The sequence below is a fragment of the Protopterus annectens genome, chromosome 1.part1 (assembly GCF_019279795.1).
Source record: "Protopterus annectens isolate FY-2018-M chromosome 1.part1, PAN1.0, whole genome shotgun sequence".
In the NCBI taxonomy this organism is placed as follows: domain Eukaryota; kingdom Metazoa; phylum Chordata; order Ceratodontiformes; family Protopteridae; genus Protopterus; species Protopterus annectens.
Window position 1 is genome coordinate 460728859 of NC_056726.1, and position 21606 is coordinate 460750464.

General features: G+C 40.3%; 1 protein-coding gene across 1 annotated transcript in view; it reads right to left on the bottom strand.

The window, feature by feature from the left end:
• Positions 1-21606, bottom strand: part of COG2 (component of oligomeric golgi complex 2) — a 1275772-nt gene that overhangs the window by 672695 nt on the left and 581471 nt on the right. Inside the window, exon 8 of the mRNA XM_044076075.1 lies at positions 6389-6513. Coding sequence (XP_043932010.1) covers positions 6389-6513 — 125 coding nt within the window. The remainder of the gene's footprint in view (positions 1-6388; positions 6514-21606) is intronic.

A 21606-nucleotide genomic window follows, 5' to 3' on the forward strand; every position in this document is an offset into this window, starting at 1 on the left:
TGAGGTTTTGTTTAAAGAGAGGCAGCGAAGAAATTAAAGTTAGTTCATTAGGCAGTAGGTTCCAGTTTTTTCCCCACAGAGGTGGAAAACAGAGAATCTCCAGCCATATTGTAAGACTTGCTTATGCTAGCAAGAAGTTTACTGGAAAAGCGAAGAGAATTTAGATTTTTGTAGGGGATTATGAGATTGGAGAGTATAGGAGTGCTGTTAGGTTTATATAATATCTTGTGGGCAATGGTGAGTTGGGAGAGTTTTAATTGGTTTTGAAATTCAAGCCAGCCTAGCTGCATTAGATTCAGACAGTGGTGAGTTCTAAAAGGATTACCGGTGGCAAATCTGGCTATGTTATTATAGGAATTAGCTAGTTTGATGAGATTATTTTTCTTTAGATTAGTGTATATTGCTGAGGCATACAGAAGAGTTGAAACTCTTCTTGAAGCAGAAGAAAGAAACTGTTGCAAAAAAGAGTAAAATCCCATGACTGGAGGAACTCTGTGGTCAGCCTCAGTAAGAAGCTGAGATCCCTCATAAAATCCTCCAAAGCTAGTTACAAAAACAAAATCGCCACTGATTCTAAAGACAACCACAGAGCATTCTATAGCTATGTCAAGAATCTCAATGGCAACATTGAGATCTGCTCCGAGTTACAGCACAATGGCACTAAATATACAGAACCAACTGATATTGCCAACATCCTGGCAGATAGGTTTCAGTGCTAACTTTACCCCTCTCTCGCCCCCTAAGGGGCCCATCTCTATACCGGAAGAATGCAAAGTTCCTGTAATCATGGCTGCACAGGTAAAACACACACTCTCCAAAGCCAAGAACACAGCATCCATGGGACCTGACAACATCCCAGGCTGTGTTCTAAATAAACTACAGAACGAACTGGCACCCCACCTAAGTACCATGTTCAATCATAGCCTCACCTCAGGCTTTGTGCCCACTGAATGGCGCACAGCAACTGTTATCCCACTCCACAAAGGGGGAGCCACCACGGACCCCAGGAACTACCGCTCCATTAGCCTGATGTGCCTGGTCTGCAAGGCTATGGAATGTATCATCATGGAACTTATCAACAATGACATTGGTAAATTCCAAACTTTGGACCCTAACCAGTTCAGGTTTGTAAAAGGCAGATCATGTCTCCTAAACCTGATAGACTTCTTTGAAGCGGTCACCAAAGCTGTAGATAAGGGTAAGGTGGTTCACACAGCCTATCTAGATCTCGCCAAGGCTTTTGACACCATCCCCCACTTTGGAATTATAGATAAACTCACTAAACTCGGTATAAATAAATAAATGTTCTAAATAAAAATGAATTGTTATGGCAGTTAAGATTTGCTGCAGATTTTCCACCAGGATTAAATGAGCATTTGACTATACTGCCCATTCTAAAAGAGAAGGCAGTACAAGTTTAATAGTGCTATATTTTACAGCGCTTATTGAAACAACGTATACGTTGAAAATTCTCTTTTAAATTCTTTTCATGTATTTTCACTAATACTTATATATATTTTTAAAAATTCAACTATAGAATTTTGTATGGTTACAGTAATATTAGAATTTTGTATGGTTATAGTAATATTAGTATTTATATCTAATCAAAGCACAACAGCGAACATATGTTTCAGAGTTCAGGTCGACTATACAATAATATTTGTATATACAAAAAATTCTTTTTTAAAAAAAAGGATTGTTTAATAACGTGATTTTATTATTTGTAAAAACTGTCCCTTTTTAAGCATTTGGATTTTTTTCTTATTAATATTTATGAATTGTAAATATTCTTTGATAGTATTGGTTAGAATTGAACTTATAGTTAAGCAGCATTCTATATTTAAACTTGATCTGTGAGTTGTTTTTCTGTTCTGAAGAAGTCAATTTTTTGACGAAAGCGCTCAACTTTTATTTTACTTTATTAAAATTGATACCGAGGACTCGCAACTTTGGTGCTCTTATTGTTGGTTATATAAATCCCTATGTCACAAGATGGGTTGCCAACTGGCTCAGTGACAGAACCCACACTGTGAAAGCATCAGACTCTAAATCCAACTTCAGACCAGTGACAAGTGGAGTACCACAGGGTTCAGTCCTGGGTCATCTCCTGTTTGATAGCCTGTACTTAAGAGAAGTAGATAATCCAGAAGGTCTTTGACTAACAAAGTTCGCAGATGACTGCAAACTAGGAGCCATAATCAAAACTCCTAATGATGTGGACATCCTACAAAAGGGCCTCACTGAGACCGATGCCTGGTGTCAAAGCCATGGTCTCAAGCTCAATACCAAAAAGTGCACTGTCATCCCTTTTGGTAAAAATTCTGTACCCATGAGCTACCACATAGGCGGTAGTCTACTTAACACAGAAAGTGTGGTAAGAGACCTTGGGACACAGGTGGACAATAGTCTCTCCTTTGATAATCACATCGCCACAGTAGTCAGGAAATCCTTTTACGTGGCACACCTCATCACAAAAGGTTTCTCATCCAGGAAAAAAATCATTGTTCCCCTCTACCCATCAGTCTTTAGACCCATTATAGAGTACAACACCCCATTTGGAATGTACCTCACAAGACATCTACAACAACTGGAAAGGCCGCAGAAATACCTCACAAAGAGGATTACCGGCCTCAAACAGATGCCCTACGCATACCGTCTCAAAAAAACTCCAGCTTTACTCTGTCACATATCGCCTACTCAGAGGCGATCTCTGCCTAACATACAAAGCTATGTCAAACCCAGAGCTGTTGGACATACTCCATTTAAAGAAATCCCAATCCCTCTGAGCTACATGCTCTAGGGACCTAAACCTTGTCACCACAATAAACAGAACATGCTGGAGGGATAGATTCCTGTCCCAGAGACTTCCCATACTCTGTAACAAACTACCTATCTATATCAAACAAAGCTCCTCGTTAGCAGTCCAAGAAGAATCTTGATGATTGGATGGGAGATGGGAAATTCACCCCAGGGATCACTTTTGTGGCTCTGCTTAACAGGGGCACATGAAAATCATTTTCTTGGGTGGCAAAAACCAGGGTACCATTTGGCTAGGCTTATATAGGACCTAGGGCCAATAGCCTAGTATCTACCTATGAACCTATGACATGTTTAAATGGCTCCTTAATAGATGGTGTACTCTGGCAACTTAGGGATGCAGGCATTCAACTAGCTGGAGTGGGAAGGATGTTAAGGTCTGGAAATGAGGCTGGATTTTGAACCTTCTGTAGCTGAAATTCCACTAAACAGTACCTACCATAACAGTGAGCCATACAACAAATATCAAGAAGACAAATTTGTAGATATTCAAGTTATCGGACTGTGAGGGGATATACAGTTTTTCCACTGAAAAAGTGAAAGATAACTGCAAGAGCAGGTTAGAGTCAAAGACATGGATGTAATTTCAAAAGATACGGGATAAACATAAGGAAGATAAGAAAAGGAAAAAAATGCACATTAAGTAGACTCTACAGTCTATCAACTAAGTGGCAAAACTGCAGGAATGTGAAGACTGGACAATCCAGCACATGTATGAAGAAAATGCTTAACACATTTTCTTTTCAGCTTGTAATGCTTTTTTAAACATCTTTATTAAACATGTCATTTTTTAAAAATTGACATAGGTACATATACAGTAATAAAAAAGAAGAGAAACCATACTAACACTTGCATTATTTTCATGCAGTATACATGTTAATTTTTATTCACATTACATAAATTGCTCAATTCCCGCCTTTCCTTAAATTTCATTCCTCCGCTTGAACATTTAACAATTTTTTCAAACAAGAAACATCTTTATTAAATTATCATGTATAACATAGGCAATCTTACATTTATATAAATGAAAATATACCACAGTGACACAATCTCAGTTGCAAACATTATACATTACAAACCGCGCCAACACAACTGTACATGCAAACATTATACATCACTTTTAGTATATCCAGTCATCGCTAGTCAGACATTACATGGCACATTCAAACCCTGTCTTTTTAAACCTCATTCTTCCTCTGCATGTACTGATCCCACCTTTCCCATTCTGTCCTATGTAACTTACTCCTAACCCTTTTCTAAAGATCCCAGTTCCAGTTGATTTATCTCTGTTACTATCTTCGCTACTTCTAGCAAAGTTGGTTTAGGCTTTGAGTTCCATTTTCTAGTAACTGTTTTTTTTTGGCAGCCATTATAATTAGACTCAGCAAGGCCTTACTATATCTAGGGAATTACAATTCAGTATCATAGCTCAAAAAAATAATTTCCCTAGTTACTGCAATTTGCTCACCCCCATCATATCCAACAGAGCAGTCTGTAGGGAATCTTTAAAGTTGGCCAACTCATTACATTCCCAGAAAACATTTTCCCATTAACTTCTTTCTTCCCCATCACACCTCCAACATTTGCTGTCTACCTGAGGAAAAATTCTTTGGAGTCTGTTTGTGGCTATAAAACTACCTATGTAAACACTTCTAGGGAAAGATCCTAAATCTTCTAGATTTTGTTGCATATTTGGGAGACATGCATACATCCCTCCATTGTTTCTTTGTAAATTGCTTATCCAATCTCTTCTCAATCCTTCCTAACCTCCTCTGACTGATTTTTGAAGTTATCGTGCATTATTTCATAATCTTTATTAATTATTCCTTTCTTAATGGTGACTTCTATTCTAGACTCCACTAAACATTCTACCAGTGCTGGTCTTTCATTTAGGACCCCCCTATTTCTTTCGCTTTGCCTATGCTCTGATATCTGTCCTTGATATGGAAGGCAATCTCTGACCTGCAGTCCAAACAAGTTCTTGGCATCTTCTCATTCTATTACCTTTCCCTTTCTAGTTATTTGCAGGCAATATATTGGTTCCTTTGTCAGTTTTCTCCAATATATCCCCCCCCCCTGCCTATTGTTTGTACCCGTAATTGCAGGCATCCATATTGGCAGAATCTCCTTTCTCCATTACTGTGTTGGCTTAGTTCTTAGCATACTTTCTGCTAATTTATAAATATACTTTCTGCTAATTTATAAATAAAATAATCTGTATGGTGATTGTTCTCCTTAAAGTTCTGCATCCAAAATACCAGCCTCTCTGTGTTACCTGAGCTTCCCCATTTACCATCATCTCTCCACTTTGAATTATAATTTTCTGCTTGTGCTATGTATACGAGCCTTAACTGTGTTGCCCTGAAATACCCCTTCAACTCAGGTAATCCCAATCCTCCCTGTTCTATTAGAAGAATACGCTTATCCCACTACTCTTGCCATCTACCCCTCCCAGATAAAATCATTCCGTTCTTTATTAACTGCTATCCACAACTTCTCCTATGTTTACTTTTAAAAATTATTTTCTAACCAAGTTTCTCTTTTTAATTGGCAAAACACACACCCACACATGTGTGTGTGTGTGTGTGTGTGTGTGTGTGTGTGTGTGTGTGTGTGTGCAGATATATACATACATATATATATATATATATATATATATATATATATATATATATATATACACATACACATATCTATATATATATATATATATATATATATATATATATATATATATATATACACATATCTATATATATATATATATATATATATATATATATATACACACATACACATATATATATATCTATATATATATATATATATATATATATATATATATATACATACACATATCTATCTATATATATCTATATCTATATATATATATATATATATATATATATATATACATACACACATACATACACGGGTCTATGTCATTTAGTCGAAAATCCATTTTGCCGAAAATAGTACTGACAGTGTATATGCCCTTTTCCCCCACTGTAGTGCGATCTCGGAGTGAAAATATTAAAGTGTGGGGGGTGGGGTGTAGCCCCCCCCCCATCTACTCAGGTTATAAACTACTTACTTACCCTTTTCATAGGGACTGGACAATATAAAATACTAGACAATATTAAACTGTACTGGGTAAGGGGGCTACTCCCCCCACACCCCCCTACTTTAATATTCTCACTCCAAGATCGCACTACAGTGGGAGAAAGGGCATATACACTGTCAGTACTATTTTCAGGGATTTGGACCCTATGTCAGGAATCCACACACACTTTTATATATATATATATATATATATATATATATATATATATATATATATATATATATACATACACACACACACACACACATATGAAATTATACATATTTATATTCAGCAAAAGTAAGATGACAATTTTGAGCTTAAGACATGCTGTGTACATCACAGAGCAATAATGACCTAATTCCACTTACAGAAATATGCTTACCAGTTTTTGAAGGCATGCAGTGATTAGGTCTAGCCATAATCTGCCCAAGATCTATGCCTAACAGCACTACAGCAGCAACGTACCTTGAGATGGAGCCTCCTGTCACTTCACGCAGAAGACGACAATGTTGGGGAACAAACTCCAACAGTTTAGTATACATTAGCTGAAGACCATTAGGATGTGACTGAACAAACTGTTCCACAATCACCTGTGAAAATTAGACATTAATTACATGAAACCAGGTGCATAAGTCAGTTACTGACATAGTAAATTAAAGTCAAAAGTGACTCTCAGTCACTTAAAAAAACATTCTAATAATGATACTGAAGAACTATGCAGGTCTGTTTTAATAAAAACACCTAAGCAGAATTACAGAAACTATACAAGATGAGAATTCCTTTCCTCACCCTTACTGCAATGTCTTTACCTAAAAGAACATTCTCCCTAAAAAACTCTTGTTGTCATGGTCGTTAATTCATCTGAGCAGCACTACAGTGAAGCTTTAAAACTACAACAGAAAAGCACAGTTATATAAAATACCTTCAAGCAGAGGTCAGTTAATCATAATTGTTTTGATGCATTGTCTATGCAGTCAATCATTAAACTGTCAACTGCTTATTTTCAGCAGTTATTTTTGTGAATGGCAGTTCACAAAAACAACTGCAGCAAAATCACAAAATAGTGTTTCTGCAGAGGCAGGGAAGCCCGTATGACCACCACCAACCCTGTATCTTTAAATAAGATCATCAGAAATATTGCCGCCTTGGGTGAAAGGAGAAACTTCCTACAGTTTCCTGGTATTGCTAAATTGAATGGAAGATTCCCAATGTGTCAGAAATTTATGCAATGAACAGTACGACTTTCTTTCCACATTATATTTCCCACTGTTGTGTTCAGATTTCCAAAACTACTCATTCTCCCTGTGAAGGCTATTTGATCTCACACTGGGTAGATGGCAGGAGATTTCCTTAGATTTCCAATGCTGACATGTTCTCTCTCCACTTCCTTTTGCACCTAAAAGCCTCACAGGTAAAATATGCTTGTGGTAGACACATATCTGTACTCATCCAAGCATTATCAACACAGTAAAATCACATGGACAACTATTATTATGAAATACACATAATAACTATATACAACATTCCCATCCAGAGGGAAAAGGGGAACGAAGTTTTACAGTCATTGTAACCTCTCCTCAAAGTTAGTGCAGTTTTTTTATGTATTTACTGTAATTGTCAATGTGCAGTACATTCACTGCTGCAGTCAAAATTTTAGAAATCTTGCTTGTAGGGAACCAAGAGCTGACCCAATTTACAAAATTCTGTACCTTTCCCCACATGGATACATCTGGCTTCTTTCCATGTGAAAGCAGAACATTGGTAGCATAACAATAATGTCAGCTGGCACCTTGGCCAGCTTTTTGTTGACCTATCCTGATAAGGAAACTAGCAGAGACTTCAGAGCATATGGTGGCCTTAGGGATAAAGCTCCATGCATAAAGGTACCAAACACAAGGACCCAAGCTGCTTCTCTGAGTGATAAGCAGGCCAGAAGAATGGAGGTGCCTGGTGAGGGAACACAGAAAACAAAGTTGAGGACAGGACTAATGGGATACCCACCCAAACTCCAGGAAAGAAATAGAAGGTAAAGTTAAGACTGCAACAATGATCATAATTCAGTCACCTGAGATTATGGCAAATTCCTAACACAACTGTCTATGTACACTGCAATATTCATTGTTGCAATCATAACCTCTGCGATTGCATGCAAAGCACCAAGGGGGGGGGGGTTGTCTCTGAGATGGGATGGCTAAAAGCAGACCCTGGAAAATGGCCATGGCAAAGGTGGCCCTAGCCTCAGAAGAGTTCCTAGACTATAGTGATTGTGAAGAAATGGACTGATGATCAGGTAGCTTTTCCGTGGACAGACTGTTAACCCTCTGAGGAACGTTCCAGCAGTTACAGTCCCCAGTGGAATGGGTTCTAACACACCCAAGGATAGTTTTTCTCATGTAAACTGTAACAGAAGGAAATGCTGTGAGCCAGTCATTTGGGTATGGCTTGCTTTTTCACAGGCTTTACATTCTGCACCTGGCAAAGAACAGTAACAACTGGCCTGATCTTCTAATATGTTTAAGTTCTACCCAACTAAAATCTCAGCTGTCTATGCACATGAGTGCCAAGATTTTTTCCCCTTGTTCTGTGGAGATGGGAAGAAAACAGGGAGGTGAATACCCTCGTTCTGAGATAATTCTTATGGATACAACTGGAATAAGTATGTAACTTACCACTCCCCCTTTTCTGTTGCTATTGTTTTGACTTGCATGTGATCTAGAACTACTGCATTACTTCATAACTGGTATGCGTAATTTTTTCATCTAGTGTATTCTTTATCCTTAATTCCTAACATTATCGTAAGGATTCACAAAGATCCCCATGGTGGACCATAAGGGCCACAGTAAAGAAGTTCCATTTCCTTGACGCAACAATTTGCAATTCAGAGACAAAGTAGCTACGAGTAAAGACCTAATAGTCAGCTAGTTTGTAGGTGTCTGAATCACAGTTAAGTAACATTAAGTGCAGATGTGGCTACATTGTGTAAACTGAGGCACCTCCCTTATTTACTCTCTCACACGCACATGTGCTAGCTCACTCACAAGCAGACACAAACACACCACAGATCCCACTATCCTTCCCTGTGTGATCTGTATGTCTCTGATGTCTCCTTTTCCTGCTCTTATAAATCACAGATGATTTCAGTCATTAATGCCAGACAGAGTTTTACACTTCATATCCTTCTATACATCCAAGGAAGTACATCCTGGATATGTATCCAGAAAACCCTTGTTGCACTAACTTCTCTGTTAGTGCAGCTGATTGGGCCATGGTATATTGTGCTAAGGGTGTAGGGTTTGACTCCATTTCAATCTTTCAGGCAGTCTAAATACTATTGTCCCTGTTATCTAGTGCTTTTTATTGTGCGTTTTTCATTATATGCCTTTGAGGCACACTATATACTTTACCAGTGGTATCTAGCATCCCCCCTAAACCATGTATTATTAAAGAAGTATTCCTGGTGTCTAGTGCCTCACCAGCCCACACACTGATAGAGAAGTATCCCTGGCATCCAGTGGTCCCCCACCCAATATTGCAGGCATTGCTCAGTAGTCTAGAGGTATACAGAAGTATGACAGCCACTCAAACCCACACACACACACACACACACACACACGCACACGCACACAGCTCCGTCCTTACCTGGTTACACTCAAGTACCAATTCACCCATACCCACACCTAACCTACCCCTTCGTAACCCCCTACTGCTACCTCCCTGGCAGAGACACATACATGCCTACACACACGCCCACACACACATACACACCCACACACCCCTCAGATTATTGTCTCTGTTTACTATATTACTTTCTTCTGTTCAGTGTATACATACAGACTATATCCTATTCTATCACATTCTTGTAACAATTTTAATGTCTGTCATGCTACATTTGTGACCTGTATTGTATCTGCCAGATGGTCAGTCTGGGTAGTGGTTTAAAAGTGTCTTGTACCAGCTTACGCACTCAGTTAAGAAAACAAGCAGATGAATAAACGTGCCCCTATTCTACTGAAAAAAAATTTAAAAAGTCTTCTTGCATACGAGGACTTACAGCTTAGAAAGCAGACTTGTTGAGGTAATGGCCACCAGTAAAGCAGTCTTCTACGACAGGTATTTGAGGGATACCAAAGTTGCTGGCTCTAGAAGTGGTACAGTGACTTTTAATAGCATACAATTTGGGTCCCAAGGTGGAGCAATCTCTTTATTTGGAGGGTGTCAAATAAAGCCCCTCCTTAAGAAACTGTTTGACTAGCAATTAACAGTGTGGGAAGCTCGATGGCAGGCAAGATGACATTTTTTATTTTATTTATTTTACATTTGTTGACCGGGCTAGTCCAGCTGGATATATGTCCATTTTCAGTGGAGGCCCGGGGAGAAAAGCTCCACGAATTACAACAACATAAAAGGTCAAGACAAAGACAATAACAGTATAATTTGGTACATAAGTTTTAACAATTATAGTACAAGCCTAAGATTATATATTTTATATTTCAGTAGGAAAAAGGAAAAATTTATCTAAGAATAGATGAATAAGACTAATACATTTGTATTAGAAATGGTGTAGTACAAATCTTTATAACATATTACAAAATTAGATGCACCTAGTAATTTATGATAAGAGATACTAAGGTCTCACAAAAACCTAAGAAAGAAAAACACTAGAGATCAATAGATAGAGTATAGAAGAACAGCAAACAAGGATGGATTTCTAGTGTTATTTAACACATAGGTTGTGATACTATATGAAGGTGTTTGATCATTCCACTGTATATACTTATTTACATGAGAAAAAATCCTAAGGAAGGTTAAGCTCACTAAAAATTAGTGAGACAACACAAGGTCATGATAGGCTAGGAATTGTGGGAGTCTAGTTAATAGTTAGGTACTTAGTCTGGGTTAACACAGGGGCATAGCCAGTGTGATTTGAGGTAGGGTTTAAGCTTGCTTTTAAATCAGCTGACAGAGGATATTGAGGTTAGCTGGCTTGGGAGGATGTTCCAGGCTTTACCTACTGTATTGGAGAACAAGGTGTCACCAGCTAAGTTGTTGGATTTTGATATTTGTACAAGTAGGTTATTAGCTGAGCATAAGGTCTTGAGGTTATTATAGGGGATGACTAGGGATGTAAGTATGGGTGTATTTTGAGGTAAATACAGGATCTTATGGGCTACTATTAATTGACTGAAAAGTATTAAATTTGGCAGCTCTAACCATCCTAACTGATTCAGATTGATACAGTGATGAGTTCTATAGGAGGACCCAGCTGCAAATCTGGCGATATTGTTGTAGGAGGATCTAAGTTTACTCAGATTACTTCTACATATTTTGGTATAGATAGGGGAGGCATAGAGCAAGGTAGAGATGAGGTGGGTACGAGCAATAGTAACCCTGGCTGGAGGTGTAAGAAAGGGTTAAATTCTATAGAGGGAACCTAGTTTCTTGTTTACTATTTTTATGGTGTTATTAATGTGAGGTTCAAAGGACAAGTTGTTATCTATTAGTACCCCTAGTAGTTTGGTGGTTGGTTCCGGAGATATTATAGTTCCATCATTTGAAGTAATAGTAAAGTTAAGTGGGGAGGTTCTGCGGGTGGGGGTAAATAGTATCATTTTTGTTTTTTTGGGGTTAAGGTTAAGACGTCTTTGTAGGAGCCAGTTTTCAACTGTACTAAAGGTCATTTGGGTTAGTGACTGAAGTTCTGATTGAGAAGCAGCAGCACATATGAGTGTGGAGTCGTCAGCGTATTGGATACAGTCAGCTTGAGGAATTACAGAATGAAGGTCATTTGTAAAGATGGAGAAGAGTAATGGGCCTAATATAGATCCTTGCAGGACCCCTAGAGTGACTGGGACGTGGGAAGATAAAGTATTTTCCCATAGTACAGCCTGTTGCCTGTTATGTAGGTATGATTGGAACCACTGTATAGTATGGTTGTCCAATGACAGGTTTTGAGTGTGTCTATAAGGAGGTGGTGATTCACCATGTCAAATGCTTTGGACAGATCAATAAAAACAGCTGAGGATAGAGTATCAATATTACGATTGCTGTTAATATGGTTAGTGAAGGATAAGAGAGCAGAGGTGGTGCTATGAAATGGTCTAAAGCCATGTTGACAGGGTGCTAATAAATTGTGATCGAGTAGGTAGGTTAACAGTTGTATGTGTATACATTTCTCCATTATTTTGCCAAAGGAGATAGAATAGCTATGGGCCTATAATTGGACAACTCTTTGGAGTTACCGCCCTTATGCAGGGGAATTATGTGAGAGACTTTCCAGATTAGGGGAATAGATCCTTCAGAAATAGTTCTGTTAATGAGGATGGATATGGGGTAGGCTATGACTTTAGCAGCTTTTTGCAGGTATTCTGCAGGTAATTTATCAGCAGAGAGAGTAGTGGGTTTAAGTTTCTGTATGAGGTTACAGATAAGTGAAGTGGGCACTGGCTGAAAATGAAATTGATGAGTATTATTGGTAAAGGTTGTGGCAGAGACTGGGATGCTAGGGGATAGCTAGTTGGCTAGGGATTGTATGGTTTCAGTGAAAAAAGTATTAAATGAGTCAGCTATTTGGATGGGATTGTTGTGATCAGAGCCAGAGGGAGAGGGAGTACTTGAGCATCCAGGGTGTAGGAGGTTATTGATACCTCGCCAGAATTTTTGGGGATTATTTTGGTTGGTTTGTTGTAGTTGGTAGTAGTAGTTTCTTTTATCGGCTAATATGGCTTTTTTGTTTCATTTCTTAGCTGTCTGAATTGCAGGTGGTCTGAGGAGCTTTTTGTTGAGCGCCATTTGGCCCATTGTTTATTTCTTTGGAGGATTTTTTGTTTGGTCGTTTTGGTGAGCCATGGTGCCGGTTTGGTTCTAATTCTAACTTTCCGTAATTGGGCATGGCTGTCTAAAATGGTTAGAAATTTAGAGTTAAAGTATTTCACGGCATTACCTATTGGGAGGTATTTCAGGGGTGACCAGTCACAGGTGACTAGTTCAGCTTGAAAGTGAGCAGGGTTAAAATTTTTGGTAGTGCGAATAGTTCTACAGATGGCAGAGTTTAGGATGACAGTTTTTGTTCTGATTAAATAGGTAAGCAAGTGATCACTTACGTCCTCAGGGAGGGTGCCTGTTTTATAGTTTAGTTGGGGGGTATTAGTGAGTATCCAGTCAAGGGTACTAGTTTTGTTGTTAGTTTTATTGGTGCGGGTTGGGGATGTTATAGTTTGGGTAAAACCATATAAGTTGATATGAGTAGAAGGCTGCTCAGATATACAGGAGTTCCAGTTAATGTTAAAATCTCCAAGTATAATGGTTTCTTGGGGGTAGTAAGAGAGCCAGCTGAGGATAGCCTCTAATGTGTTGATGTTATTGCCTGGGGGAAGATAGACGCATGATAGATATATGGCTTTACTTTTGTTAAGCTGAACCTTAGTTAGAAGAATTTCAGCATTGTTGCAAAGAGGAGGTTTGGAGTCTAACAAGGTAACTTGTAATCCATTCTTATAAAGTATGGCTACGCCTCCTCCTTTTTTAGTGTTACGGTCACGTCTTATGATATTATAGCCAGGGGGTAGAACTGCACTGTCTTGTATTGCTGGATTAAGCCATGTTTCAGACAGACAGAGGATGTCAAAGGAATAAACATCAATAAGGGCATGCAGGTGAGCTATTTTGTTATTGATGCTACGAATATTAAGATGAGCTATCAGGAGAGAGTTGGGGGGCTTGGTAAGTGTCTGTGTGATTGAATTTGTTGGTGTATCAGGCTGTGTAGCTGTGATAGTGGTAGGACCTGGGTTAGGGTGTATATCACCATCTAACAGGGAGTGGACCTGAACTTTTAGGATGAGTTGTAGAAGTTTAAAAATTAGGTTCTTATTTTTTCTAGCTAGTGGGTTACACTGAGAGATGTGATGGAGTCTATGAAATATGGCTGCTGAGAACTTAGCTGAGCTGGGGAGGTTGCTAACACTATGAGTGGAGCTGGGGGTAAGGACAGAGGTGTGTGTGATGTGGGTATGCAGTCCTAGGAATCTATGGTGTTCATAGAGAGTAAGTAGATAGGGAATGATAAGTATAATTAACAGTAGTAATAAAGGTAAGGGTTTACAGGATCCTTGAGCCATTTGTTTAGGTTAAGGTGGTTAAATGTAGGGATATTTGTGGATAGAGTGGTAGGGTAATGGATAAAGGTAAATGAGTGATGGTTCTTTAAGGGGGAGGAGATAGGAGTAAAGTGAGAATATAATAGAGGTAATAGCACTTTAAGGGGAGGAGTTAGAGGTTGGTCCTAATGCATAGGGGTGTGGCAGTTAGAGTATAAGTTTAGGACCACTGGGGGGCGGGTGAGATTTGGGGGCAGGGTAGGGGAGCGGAGTGAGCCTGCAGGGCGAATGGAGCGGGATGAGCTACAGAGGAGTTCACCCTAGGAAAACAATCAGAGAAGCAGTAAGCAAAGGTAAGTAAAGCAGCAGAGGGTAAGGTGACACAATGCCTTGATAATAGAATATGCAGAGAGGGTTGGCAGTGAAGAATATTAGAAGAAAGAAAGAATAGAGTGGGAGTATTAGCTCTTCCAGAATATTAGAATCCAAGAGCCTGTAAGTTACTTAAAATTGGAGTCAGAATGGTGGTCTAAAGGAAACTATTGCCCTCTAGTGGACAAAAGCTGTATAGCAGAGGCAATATATACTGAGAAAAGTGTGCAGGGCAGTAAGTATGCTATAGAGGATTGAAGAGGAAAAACAGTAAAAATACTTGTAGTCTAAGAAGGGGGAAGGGGTGACAGGTATGGGAGCAGATAGTAAAGGCTGCCGGCTAGCCTGGCTGGTGAAAGTAAACTTACAACCTAGGATATCTCACACTAATTGTCTTAAGACTTTGGTTTAAAGTACGTACTTTACTTATAATTAAATTCCCTTGGGGACTGTAGCAGAGGGGAGGAAAGGTTCAGTTCCTTAGTTAGGGGAAACCGCAGTGTGTTGAGGAGAATGGTTGTTTTCAGCACGCAGGGCAAGTTCTCCTTAATACTGGGAAACCAGGTTGAGCAGCTGGGAGTATAAAGGGAAAAGAGAGACAGTGGTAAGACACACAGAGAGATAAAAAATAGACAGTTACCCAGGCTTAAGTAGTAACTTGAGCATAGAACAGAAATTAACTTGCATAGTAAAACAGTCTTGACTGCACATATTACAATGTCTCTATCAGTGATAATATTCAAGCAAGACACTTATAAAAGCAATATAGTTCAGGAGCAATAAAGGTTAAACTCTTCTATGACTCAGTCAAAGATTACATTCAGCAAGACACTTGTTAAAACAGCATATCTCTGAAACAATAAGGTTCAACTCGTCTTATAACTCTCTATCATGTTTGCATTTGTTATTTGTATAGATAGATAGATATTTTTGTTTTAGAAAGGTAGGCTTCTAATTAGTCCTCCTTATTTGCACACATCATTGTTAATTAGGCTAGTCAGTATAAGGTGCTTGGGCAGAGGATGCTGTGATTTCTGTCGTATGTATAGTAATAGTATGCAACAGGAAATACTGCTCTATATAACTATACAGTGGTAAACAATAGCTCTGCACATCCATACGATGGTGAAAAGCAGAAACATAAACTCTATACATCAACCTTAGCAGTCTTTATAGGTCTGAAACAACACTAGAATGCTTGTAGTCATTAGCGTTGTTAGCGTACAAAGAACGCCATGATTCCAGTCTAATATATAAATATATTATGTAACAAGAGCGGTTTATAGTTTTAGTATTCGACAAGAGGATAGTTCTTATAAATCATACATTGTCCAAAAACAGAGTCTATAGCTCTATGTAGTGACTATAGTAGTCGTAAAAGGTCCAAAGCAACACTTAAACGCTATTAGTTGATGGCGTAGTTAGCATGCCACAAAAGCATACAGTCTATCCGGTGCTACAAAGTTCCTGAAAACTACTCTACCAGATCAACTAAAAGGCTACATAAAGGCTACACAGTAAACACGCTATCATTTAGGTTGCATGTTAAGATAATCCATTTAGCATATAAGCAGAGCTGTAGAGTATTCTAACCATGACTTTGTTCACACCTGAACTCCATGTGCAGAAGCACGCCAAAACAGCTGGGGATAGTACACGCTACGCAGGTTCTCAACACAGTTATTTACAAACCTGTCCTGCACGCAATTAGTACTTTACTAGGATATCATCAGCATGGTTTAACAATTCTGAACAGGACAAAAAGAAAGCTTACCTAAAAACCATATTTACTCCACCGCCAGGACCGAACAGCACCCTAAGGCTAATTAGGAGAATAAAGATGGCGTCCTGAGGGAGAAGGTATATTTATAAGGTAAGTGATGTCATAGAGGGAGGAGGGCAAGAAGAGTAAGCATAGCTACAGGTAATGTCAGATACATGTACCTTCAAAGTGGTATAGGGCAGCCTGTTTTGTAAAAGTCTGATTGGTAGTTAAGAACCAGGGACACCTGAGCTACATTTGGGTCCTGATCTCTGTTGAGCTACCATACGGACAATCTTTTCTATTTAGCTACATACAATTTCCTTGTGTCATACTTCTCAGCCTCCTCCATAAGGAGTACATCTTCTGAAATGGGATGAGTGCTAAATCACCCAATGCTGCCAGCCTTAAGAGCTCTCAGGCTAAGGTGCAGTACAGATCCTTTGTGATGAGTCAAAAGGTTTGCATGCCAAGACAAAGGTATCAGTTATGAACATGACAAGCTTGGCAGACAGGAGAACGAACACTACCTGGGTCAAAAAGGGAGATCTTAATAGTATATTTGGTTTCTCTTTCTTTACATTCTGTAGTACCTTTGGGACTAAGGCTATAGGAAGAAATGTGTAGAGAAACAGACCAATCCATTTATGGAGAAGGCATCTGTCACCTAGACTACTGAAATTGGGATCCTTGTAGAAAACTCTCAGAGTTCTCTATGTTGTCTGTAAAAGCAAAAAGGTCTGTGTCTGGTACACACCCAACTTTGACTCAAGCCCAAGAAACATTTACATTTGAAATCAATTTGTGGGGGTCCAAGTATAGCTTATCTTATTTTCGACAACATTCTAATGGGATGTAAGATGCTTGGGGATCAGGCCTGTATCCTAGGCTAGATCACTATATTACCCACCAAAATAGTTCCTTCTGTATGGAGGGCAGCTAGGGGGTTAGACACTTACCCTGGGATTCAATAAAGGTTTTTTTCAGTGCCAGAATAGTGCACCAGCTCCTGCATGGAATACGACCACCAAGCGATTCAGTAAACAAGGCTGGGGGGCGTGCACGAGCCTGCCATCACTATTCTGGCACAGACACCACTGAATAATGCTAATTACCTCATTTGCTGATGAAAACCATGCAAATGAGGTGAGTTAGCAATTCAGTAAGCAGGCAGGCATCCGTGCCAGAACAGTGTTTGTTGCAGAAATGTATTCGGTTACTGACTGGTACATTTCGGCAAAAATTAAAACAGGGGCATGACAGCTCAAAGTAAATCACGTATTATAATCATTAAGCATCCCAATGGCCAAAAATATGGCCATTGGCATGGAAAAGAATTGCAAAAATATAAAAATCAAAAAGGTTCTTTTGGCCGATTTTGGCCGTTTAAGCATAGCGCAGCAGCATGTAAACGAAATTACGCTAAAAATAAAAAAAAATGTGAAAAGACAATTTTAAGTGAAATCTGCATTTTGCCATTATATTGTATAGCATTCAGAATCAAAACAATAACAGGTAACACTGGTTGCTAAGAGGAAAGGCTCTGGTGTAGTGGTGTAACAAGGAATTAAGGCAGTTAGGTATGCAAATGAGCAAATTTTACTGAAATACAAAATGGGACACCATTGTCTGGCTGCACCTAAAAGTGTAGGAGCTATAAGGCAGTAGTGTAAGCAGGAAAAACAGCTGACATGAATAGGGCATGAATAGGGGGTGTGTCATGCTTGGTGTAAGCACATTGGAGCTCCACAGCTTCCATTTGAGCTTAGATAAGCAAGGGTGTGTGTGTCTGAGGCTCTATTTACTTATTCCATGAAATGGGAAGCATGTTCACGTCCAGGGGAGGGCCATTTCTGCTTAAAAGTGTTTACCTTAGCTAAACGGGTTTGCGTGGTGCGCACTGGGTCTTAAAACATAACAAACAAAAAAAAAATGGAAATAGCAGAACTGTTTACATTTGGGCAGCAGGTTTGCACAGGGCTGGAAATAGGAAGGGAAAACGAACAAAAAAGAAAGCCGTAAAATAGCAAAATAAAAGCAATCAAGTACAAATAATATCGCTGGCAGGTGGAATATATCCTAGTCAGCCAATCATACAGACAAGCATCTGCAGCACAACAGTATAAACTATGCAAACACCTTGCAGTCTGTTTTTTTCCCAAAAACTCTGCACCACTGGTGTACACAGTCAGGGGAATTTTAATTGACAAAATGTTAGGGGCTGCTGTCGCTTTCATACATCAGTATGTGCTAGAGGCTGAGGGTGGTGAGGAGGATAATGCTGGCAACCGCTCCAGACTGAAGAGGAGAAGAGTGTTCAGAACCAAGGTAACCTAGCAGGGGTTACATGATCTGGAGATAGTAGAGTGCTACAGGGTGGACAGGGACATACTAAGCAACTCAGCGAGCTGCGCCGGTCCCACTTCAGACCAAGAGCCAACAGAGGGAAACCCATCCCAGTGGATACCAAGATATGTGTAGCCTTAAGAATACTAGCTACAGGTACTTCTCAAAGACCTACTGGGGACATCATGGAGGTCTCACAGGCATCAGCATCCAGGGTATTCCACCAGTTCCTGGATGCCATGCTACCACATGCCAGTGAGCACATTTACTTCCCCCAACATCCGTGAGGCAATATGCAATGCTTCCACCACACAGCAGACTACCCAGAGGTACTGTGTGCCATAGACTGCATGCATATCCACATCAAAGCACCACCTGGTGAACAGGGTAGGGTCTACGTAAACCGCAAGGGCTTTCTTTCCATCAACTGCCAGGTCGTGTGCAATGCCCAAGGCATTATCATGAATGTGTGTGCTGGCAGCCCTGGAAGCTATCATGACTCCCACATCTGTACCAGGGATTTGCAGAGGGGACATCCGGTATGGCAATTTGCTGGGAGATGCTGGCTATGCACTGGAGCCGTGGATGATGACTCCCATCAGAGATTCGCACGCACACACACACACACACACACACACACACACACACACACACACACAAACGCCATGATGAGGCATACACACAAACCAGCATCAATACTGAGTGTGTGTTTGGGATGCTCAAGTCACGGTTCCACTGCCATGACATATCTGGTGCAGCCCTGCAGTACTCTCCAAACACATGTCCACACATGTTCATAGTATGTGCCATGCTACACAATATGATCCCGCGGAAACAGCTGCAGCAGGAACAGCACGTGGAAGGGCCACACAGTCCCCCACCATTGCCAAGGTCCCCACAGGCACAGAAGGACTCAGCATAGGAATGCCCTGAGCCAGCTCCTGCAGGCAGATGGAGGAGTGCCCAGTATGCCCTGGCCTTGGCAAAGAGGCAACACATAGCACACACACTGACACTGTAGGGACCCAGGGACTAACACCTCTCTCTGGCTTGCATACACAGTAAAATGGATGCCACACACATCACACTACCGGTACCTTACCATGTATAGACAGTGTACAGTGTGCATACAACATAGGCAGCCCTCAAGCACAGTCCTCACAACTGCCGCAGGCATAAGATAAGTCAGTCTCAACAATAAATGAATGTGTTAGTATGTTCTGGTAGCATACCTATGGTACATGCATGCAAGGGAATGGGGTGGCCTACTGGGATAGCAGCAGGCAACAGACAGCTATGTGGGACACAAGGAAATGTTTGCCCAATACTGGCCTCCCCACACTATGCAGTAGTACCCAAAGTGACAAATCCCACTGCAGTATATGTGGGGAGGGGTAATTAACTGGGGGTCATAGGTCACAGGCATGGGTGTCAGTGTGGGGTCCCATACTCACCCCTCAGCCTCACCCAGCAAGTCAGCTGTCGAAAACCATAAAGAAATGTCTGGCAAAGGGCCACAAATGGTGACCATGATGAAATACCCCCCCCTACAGACTTGCACAGTGATAGCACAGCAGGTCTTGCAGTAAGGCTCTGAAGGGTAATAAGTCTGAAACTCAAATGTGTGCCATTACAATCTAACCTGTGGTCTTTAGTGATGTGCCTCTAGTCTCTAAGACAGAGCACAATACTATACTAAATGGAACCAAAATGTAAATCAGATATCAGCACAGTCTGTGCAAATGTGTACAGTTGACAGGTATGACCCCCCAACACATACACACCCACCCACATTCCCATAGAAATGCAGTAACATGTATGTTTGCAGGGAAATAGCAGCAGAGCACACATTGCCGGGGCTGTCCCAATCAACATAATAACTTGTTGCATGTCCACAATATGCAGGGGTCAATGAGCTATGTGTGGTTAATACTTTCAGGATGTGGCCAACACTTACTCCCGGTTGTTGTGTTGTAGTGGCCTAGGTGCAGTGCTGTCTTTGACTGGGCCATGTTCTAAGAACTGCAGTGCCAAGTATTTTGCATGTCAACTACACCTACGATAGGAGTTGTACACATTGTCCAGATGTCAATATCTGTTAATGCAGGAAAGCTGTACAGGTCATGGAAAGAGGGCCACAAATATGGACAGTACACAGCTCGGAGTAACCTACACCATACCTACCATACCTCTCAAATGTACAAACCTATTGCAGAATGTCCAGAGGTTTGCATCATAATTGTGGTTTGTATAACATGAAATAGTGGTTGTCTGGCAATTCATTGGCAAATCACATAAGACTAAGGTCAGAAAATAATGACAGATTGTAGTGTCAGACGTCATACCCTATAGAAACACGCATGCTAATGTGAAACCTGTTACTGAGTCACCTTTCTAGGTTTGTAAGGTCAATACTTAAAAATGGTCCCTATATTTAGGCCCCTGGCCCCCAATCACTTATGGCTTTGTCCAGATGTCTGGCTCTCAGAAGTTGAGAGGTATGGTGCCTAGTAGGACAGCAGGTACCTGAAGGTCAGTGTACTGTCAGTCTATAAAAAGCTGACACCTTTCTGTGTCAGCACTGACAAGTCATTGGCCAATAACCATACCCCTGGAAAGACACAGGTGATCACAAAAGTAGTACAAGTTTGCCTTGTATACCTGTTCTGCTTGTCCTAACATTGTATTTGCCTGCCAACTATTTGCAAAACAAGAAACAGCAATGGCAGACAGTGGGGAAGCAGACATCAAACCCATAAGAGCAAATAAGCAAATACCAAACCAGTCTCCCGTCTATGTTTGGCAGAACATTATTGACACCTTGTCCCCATGTGTGGGCCTTTGTCTGACTGTCATATTTGGGGCTGTCCAGATGTCAGTCTGTGATGGTATGACAGCTAGGCCGACATGTAGCCTCATAATAACATATAGCAACAGAAGCCATCTAAGGACCACAGCAAATGGAGTGGTGCAATGATGGACAACCTGCTAAATAGGTACACTCAGAGGTGTGAAGTCCACAACCCTGTGTACGATGTAATGGCATGCACCCCACCCACATCAAAATTACAAATACTTAGCAGCCACTGTGGCCAAAGCCTGTGACT